At 40.0% G+C, this 7,517-nt stretch overlaps 1 protein-coding gene across 2 annotated transcripts in view; it reads right to left on the bottom strand.

Moving 5' to 3' along the window:
- Nucleotides 1-5,450, bottom strand: part of TMEM19 (transmembrane protein 19) — a 21,114-nt gene extending 15,664 nt beyond the window's left edge. Inside the window, exons 1-3 of one of the 2 annotated variants that reach the window (XM_017867512.1) lie at nt 5,369-5,450; nt 4,885-4,923; nt 1,924-2,037 (exon numbers count right to left, since the gene is read on the bottom strand). In XM_017867512.1, coding sequence (XP_017723001.1) covers nt 1,924-2,037; nt 4,885-4,912 — 142 coding nt within the window. In that variant the 5' untranslated portion in view covers nt 4,913-4,923; nt 5,369-5,450. Of the gene's footprint in view, nt 1-1,923; nt 2,038-4,884; nt 5,208-5,368 lie in introns of those variants that run through there. The other variant, XM_017867511.1, reaches the window with a different exon arrangement.
- Nucleotides 5,451-7,517: the final 2,067 nt, after the last annotated feature.

Genomic DNA, 7,517 nt, shown 5'->3' with positions numbered 1-7,517 from the left:
TTTTTTTTTTTTTTGTAGAGGTGAAGTCTCATTATATTGTCCAGGCTGGTCTCAAACTCCTGGACTCAAGTTATCCTTCAGCCTTGGCTTCCCAAAGTGCTGGGATGACAGGTGTGAGCCACCGCGACCAGCCCAGAAAGAACTTTTTTTAGCAAAGCATAACTCCATGTTATTATATTTAAGCAGAGATTGTTCAAGTTTTGTTATAAATGAGTTAATACTACCAAAGTGCTAACAGCAGTGCCTGGTACATAGAAAGTGTGATATAAACATTTGTTAAATAGATAAAACATAACCATTCCTAATACTTATTGATTATATGGTAAAATAAAATTCATACAAAAATATCAGTATGTCTAGTTAACTTTAATTCTCAACTACCCCATAAAAGGAAAATAAATCTCACAATATAACTTAAACAATATTTCTTAATTATGAAGAGAATTGGCATGATTTTGAAGAACTCTGCCTAATAATAATAGTTACAAGCACTGAATAAATGTTGGCTATGTGTCCAGGCAATGAGGTAAGGACTTTAAATTATCTCATTTAATTCTCTCTATACCATAAAAATGAAATAAGGGGGAGATCCAGGCTTTGTGGAGCCCGAAGCTTATATAATTTGGGGTTCCCTCTTTAAGAAAAGAGTACAAAAGTTTTGACCTTCGCAAAATTAACAAAACCATAGGACCATGAGAGCACACTGCTAGAGTTTATTTATTCAATTTTATCTCTCACTTCTTTTCCTATTGTTACTATTTTCTAGTCAAATGAGCCTTATTATTCTTACTCTCAAATAGGCCTCTAAAATATCTGGATTTTTGCACTTGTTATTCTGTCGGCCTGGAACATGATTCTGTCAGCTCTCATTGCTAGCTTCTTTGGATGCCAGCGCAAAATGATCTCCTTACAGAAAAGCACCTGACACCATTTATAGAAGAATGCACCACATCTTCCAAAATACGCACTTAACACTTAATTATCTTTTCATTTTTCTCATAAACTTAATCATTACCTGAACAGTTTTATATATTATCTACCTGCCCTAAAGAATATAAGTTCCATGAGAACTGACACCATGTTCTTTTGTTTACAGATATAGCCCAAGTTTTAGAACAGTGGTACATACTAGTAAGTGTTCAATAAAAATTTGCTAAAAGATGGGTCAGGCATGGTGGCTTACACCTGTCATCCCAGCACTTTGGGAGGCCCAGGCAGGTGATCAACTTGAGGCCAGGAGTTCGAGACCAGCCTGGTCAACATGGCGAAACCTTGTCTCTAATAAAAATACCAGAAAAAATTAGCTGGGCATGGTGGCATAGGTCTATAGTCTCAACTACTCGGAGGCTGAGGCATGAGAATCGCTTGAATCCAGGAGGAGGAGGTTGCAGTGAGCTGATCGTGCCACTGCACTCCAGCCTGGGAAACAGAGCAAGACTGTCTCAAAAAAAAAAAAAAATTGCTAAAAGAATGAATACATGGCCTGTTCTCAACTCAGTTTTGGAAAATTAATCCAGAAGGCTAAGTTTGGACTGCTCTGTTTGAGATTACTAACAGCAACTTCCAAGAGTTTATTCTCTCCGAATGCTCTATTTTACATCTAGGAGGAGTGCTCCACTGTTTCTGCTGGTAGAAGACTAATTAATCAAACTAAAGGAGCAGAAAAGTCAAGGTTCATCTATCCTATTAATTTACTTTGTATCAATCACAAAATTTAATTTGTATGGTACACTAAAAGTGTATGTTAGTTTCTGAAATTTTGACAATAGGAATGCTGAGCAAGATGTAACTTTATCATTGTCTAAAATATGTAACACTATGATTTGTAGTCAGTCTCATATATTCAGAATTTAGAAAACATAAATTTAAATTATATAAGCAAGCACTTAGTAGTTACTGTAAACATTCAAAATAAAAACATACCTCCTAGAGCTCCACTGTGATCTAGACTTTTCTTTTTAAGGCCATTAGAGACGATCAGAACAGGAACAACAACAGAAAACAGCCAACGCCATGGAGAAATAGGTCGTAAGTTACCTAAAAAATTACAAAGGTGGAGCACAAATTGTGTGAAGTCTGCACAGGTTAGTTTTGGCAGTAAACTTCCATTACTGCTTTTGGACTAAAATACTGTCATAAGTACAAACACCAAGATGAAGTCACCAAAGAAAAATATAGTCATGCATCACTTAAGATAGGGATATGTTCTGAGAAACGCATCCTTAGGTGATTTCGTGGTTATGCAAACATCAGACTGTACTTACACACACCTGGATGGTAGAGCCTACTATACACTTAAGCTATATGCTATAGCCTATTGGTCCTAGGCTACAAACCTGTATAGCATGTTGCTGCACTGAATATTGTAGGCAATTATAACAGAATGTATTTGTGTATCTAAACATAGAAAAAGTAGAGTAAAAATATGGTATTATAATCCTATGGGAACATATTATATGTGTGGTCCGTCATTGACCGAAACATTGTTAGGCAGAGCACAACTGTATTTATGTTGAGACATGCATGCATATTTTCAGAGAAGCAGTCTTACTGGAGAATGGCCAAATAGGTTATGTTCAAGTTTTGAAAACCTTTTACTGATTATGATAATAATGGATATCTAGATATTTAAAATGAATCTCCGGTTCATTTTTTTTCAAGGGGGCATATATTAAATTTCAAGGACTACCTAGAATGAACTCTTTCTGTAACAGGGTCTTACTCCTCTCTGCCTTTTAGAGGATACCTGATTCAATGGTTAGAAATTGATTATTCCAGAGGCTGCATCCAGCTCACAGATGTTTGGCTAGCAGAGTGTTTTCAAATAATTTGAATCAATATTTAAAGATTAGAAGATATCATATAAAAATCCAGATTCTTGGCTTCTGTTTCAAAATTGGGAAGTTCTGGCCAACATGGTAGGATTGACTGAAGGTAAAGAGAGGTACCCTCCTTTAAACAGGCCATGGCTTTCCCGTTTAAACTTCCCACCACTCCTGAAGGCTCCTAAACGCCAAGGCTAAGTGATTTCCTTATGGTAAAGAAAACCGTGAACCACTGCTTGTATCCATGTTTCTATCAAAAATGAGAAAATGGGCCAGGCGCAGTGGCTCACACCTGTAATCCCAGCACTTTGGGAGGCCAAGGCAGGAGGATCCTGAGGTCAGGAGTTCAAGACCAGCCTGGCCAACATAGTGAAACCCTGTCTCTACTACAAATACAAAAATTAGCTAGGCATGGTGGTGGGCACCTGTAATCCCAGCTACTTGGGAGGCTGAGGCAGGAGAATTGTTTGAAACCAGAAGGCAGAGGTAGCAGTGAACTGAGATCGTGCCACTGCACTCAGCCTGGGCAAAAAGAGCGAAACTCCGTCTCAGAAAAAAAAAGGGGGGGGAAATGAAAGACAAAGAGGGCCCAAGCATTCAACAAAAGATGAGAAATATCCTATTTCTGTAAGCGAAAACTATTACCACATGTCTAACACACAAAAACTTACACAGTTTCATTCATTTGCATTAGGTGACTGGTCCGAGGGATATTTCAGTTTACAAATCCTGATTTATTCTATTTAGTTCAAGTCATAGTAAATACTATGACTGCATGACAACCATTCACTAACAAGAATCTTCTCTTATACCCCTCCCCTAAAACTCTGACGCCCCACTGTGAATCATTATGAATGAACAACCCTGAGAGCTTCTGTATCCCAAAGAACCCTTTCCAATTATTCACGTGTTCTCTTTGCAAAAAGCCTACAGTCTGAAATGGCAATCCCCTTACGATATAACCATTTAAGAGAGTTCACTTTCTCATTCTCCTTTTCATTTTTCCCTTGTTGTAAACTGACCAGTATTTTGTTTTCATAGGAGAAGGAAGTTTGTGTAAATGGAGGCTTACGCTCTAAAGCACCTTCAAAACCTTAAAGATCTGAGTCCAGAGTACCTTATATTTAAGCAATGTAGCTTTAGGCTTTAAAAGGAGTCTATTCTTTTGAAGCAGCCAAATGGCAGATAAGTCCTTCAGCTCTCCAAATGTAAATGTTATACTGTCTTTAATTCTTATTATATTAACAGAACATGTGAAACTGATAAACTACACTACTATTTTTTTTTTTTTTGAGACGTATTCTCGCTCTGTCGCCCAGGTTGGAGTGCAGTGGCTCAATCTCAGTTCACTGCAACCTCCGCCTTCAGGGTTCAAGTGATTCTCCTGCCTCAGCCTCCCGAGCAGCTGGGATTACAGGTGCGTGCCACAATGCCTGGGCTATTTTTCTAGTTTTAGTAGAGCTGGGGTTTCACCATGTTGGCCAGGCTGGTTTGAACTCCTGACCTCAGTTGATCCTCCTGCCTCTGCCTCCCAAAGTGCTGGGATAACAGGCGTGAGCTACCGCTTCTGGTCCATTACTAATATTCTTATTCAAAATTAAAAGCATGACTGTAATTGCTTTACAAAGCTATGTTCACCTCACTTATCTTTCACCAAGACAGATGGAATAGTTACTTAACATATAAAGACATTTTGAAATAGGTATAACTAGGCCAGAAGTGGTGGCCTGTATTCCCAGTACTTTGGGAGACCCAGGTGGGAGGGTCACTTGAGCCTGGGGGTTTGAGACCAGACTAGAAACACAGAGGGACTCCCATCTTATAAAAAATAAAAATTAAAAAAAAAAAGAAATAGGTATAACTCGAATTATCACAACAAGCGTTTATTAAAGGCACTGTTTATATTATCATGTTACTAAGTTAAATCAGGCTATGGAAGTTAAGTAAACACAACCATTCATAACCATTCAGAGGATATGAGTTTTGGATTTCACAATGGTATGGTTTTAAATTTCACTGACTAGATTACAGAGAAACAACTTAGAACATTCATACTTACCATAATAGGTGCTTGCAGTCATTGACATAATCCAGAAAGCTAAGGAAATGCAAATGATCAGGCTCAATATAACTATATTAGTTATCATCTTTATATATCTTTTGCATATATTGTCGTTAAGATCTGTCATGGAAAATAAGGATATGCGCTCCTGCGGGACAGAATATTTAGCGTTTCGGAGAGAAAGTCATTTACGATGTGAGCAAGACACTTGTTCAGAGGCAAACATAAATCCCAACATATTCCACCGACCAAACAAGCAAAAAAATCACAAAAATTCGAACTCCTTCCGGAAATTCCTGCTGGACGGAGAGCTCCAACTCGTATGGGCGAGGTCAACGCCTCACAGCAAAAGCAAAGCGCTACCCGATCGACGGTGAGGGCGGGCTCCAGGCTGCTCAGCGCCTCACGCCGAAGCACCAGGGGGAAAAGAGAAAGCCGAGGCAGCCAATCCGCGGTCCCGGCGCTGGCGAGCTCCACCCACCTCCCGTCGCAACCTTTTCACCCGCGGGCGGCAAAGGTCCGCGGCTGCAAAGGGGCAGCTAGGGCACCCGAACTTGGGCAAGTCTGGGAAGCAAGCCTGACGCGGCTGAACGCAGTCACGTCCCGACAGCTGCGCAAGCCGCCCTAGGGTCCAGGTCCAACTGGCCAAGGCCGAGACTCCAGGAGCAAAGCCCGCGCCTCCGCGCGCCTCCTCGTCTAGCGCCTCCCCCGTTGTGGGCATGCGCCGCAGCTGCTTAGGGGGACGTCACCTCGCTGAAGTGGGCGGGCACTGCTGGCATCCTCTCCGGCTGCATTTGCACTGCTTCTCCGAAACCACTTTATAGGTACTAAACAGCATTGTTTAGTACCTATAATGTGCTAGACTCCTGGCTGCTAGCGAGGTAAAGTTAAACATAGATTCTGTTACTGAGCTCGTCATTATTGTCATAACACCACTTAAATTGTGGAAATACCTGTCCTCACACCCCTTATATTTAAAGTGTGTTCATTCAGAAAGCAAAACGTCTTGTTAGCATTAAAATTCTGAATCGTGGCTGATTTCATTATTATTATTATTATTATTATTATTATTATTATTATTTTGAGACAGTGTCTCTCTCTGTTGCCGAGGCCGGAGTGCAGTGGCATGATCTCTGCTCACTGCAACCACCGCCTCCAGGTTCTAAGCGATTCTCCTACTCTAGCCTCCGGAGTAGCTAGAATTACAGGCGCCACCACCAACCCCGGCTAATTTTTGTATTTTTGGTAGAGACGGAGTTTCGCCATGTTGGCCAGGCTGGTCTCGAACTCCTGACCTCAGGGGATCCACCCACCTCGGCCTCTCGAAGTGCTGGGATTACGGGTTTGAGCTACCGCGCCCAGCCTGATTTCCTGTTTTATGTGAAATTAACTTGTTTGCTCGGGTTAACAGTAACTAACTGATAATTACACATTATTTATCAATTTTTTCAGTTAATTGCTGACAGTGTAAGAAGAGGAGCCAAATTCATTTCAGACACAGTGTGCACTTGTGTTTTAACCCCCAAGAGTAGTTACTTTAAAAAAAGCTCACATAATTTTAAATTTCAAAATACATGCCAAGACTGCTTGTCATTTTCTTTGGTAAGGCATCTAATTAAGTAGTTAACTAAGAACAAATCTGTGAAGTAGGACTAAATAGTAGTGGGCTTCTTGTACTAGATAATATACATATGGTCTTTATGCTGAAATTTATTATGTGCCTACTTTCTTTTTGTCTTAGTCTGTTCTGCATAGGTAAATGTTTGGATTATCTTACTTACCAAGCTGACTGGCCAATATCAATGTTACCAGACTATTGGGTAAAATTATTAATAATAAAAGCTAATGTTTTGGGGTTTGCACAGTGGCATTGTTTTTGTCTCTGCTTAGACAAAATTATAAACTGGTCTGTTTTTTTGTTTTGTTTTGTTTTTGTTTTTGTTTTTTGGCCTTGCTTCACCATAGTCACAGAGTGACCCTCTCTGATTAGTTGGTGTTCTATAGGAAAATCATAGCCTAGCTGTGAATGTCAAGCTATCTCTCAACACTGGGGTGTAGCTGTGTCAGGTCAATTCCTGGATGTCAAGGATGATTTTCTCATGACTAGTAGATCTGGCTAAAAATGCATATTAAATAGTAGTGTCAGTGAACTGACGCTTCAAATGAGTATTTTCCCTTGTATTTTTTTTAGTGACCTATTATTGATGTTTTTCTCCATAAAAGTTATTCTAGCTTAAGACCAAAATAATTTAGAGGAGTTACTATAATTAAAATACGGTAGTTCTTCCTTACGTGCAATAGGCAGTTTGAGTTACCAAGGGTTAAACATGATCTTGAGGCAGGAGAATAGGGTCTGGAGGGAGGGAACCTAAGGTTGATTCATGCTGACTTCCTAGAGCTAAACCAAAAGGAAAACCCCAACTTTCCACACCTAAGTAATAAAAGGACCCGAAGCTACTCCCTCTGCAACCCCCCCCCCCTTTTTTTTTTCTGCGTGGCAGATAGAAAATTGAAAGTATCTCTGCTTGGTCGCTTTCTGCAACCAATCAGACGTTTGGGTAGGAGTGTAACTTTGTAACTTCACTTTAGTCTCTAATTGGTTGTTTTTCACAACCAATCACACTGATTGC

This window comes from Rhinopithecus bieti, unplaced genomic scaffold, assembly GCF_001698545.2.
Source record: "Rhinopithecus bieti isolate Rb0 unplaced genomic scaffold, ASM169854v2 scaffold_3874, whole genome shotgun sequence".
Taxonomy (NCBI): Eukaryota; Metazoa; Chordata; class Mammalia; order Primates; family Cercopithecidae; genus Rhinopithecus; species Rhinopithecus bieti.
Note: the sequence above shows the minus strand (reverse complement) of the source record. Positions and strands in the feature narration are given on the sequence as shown.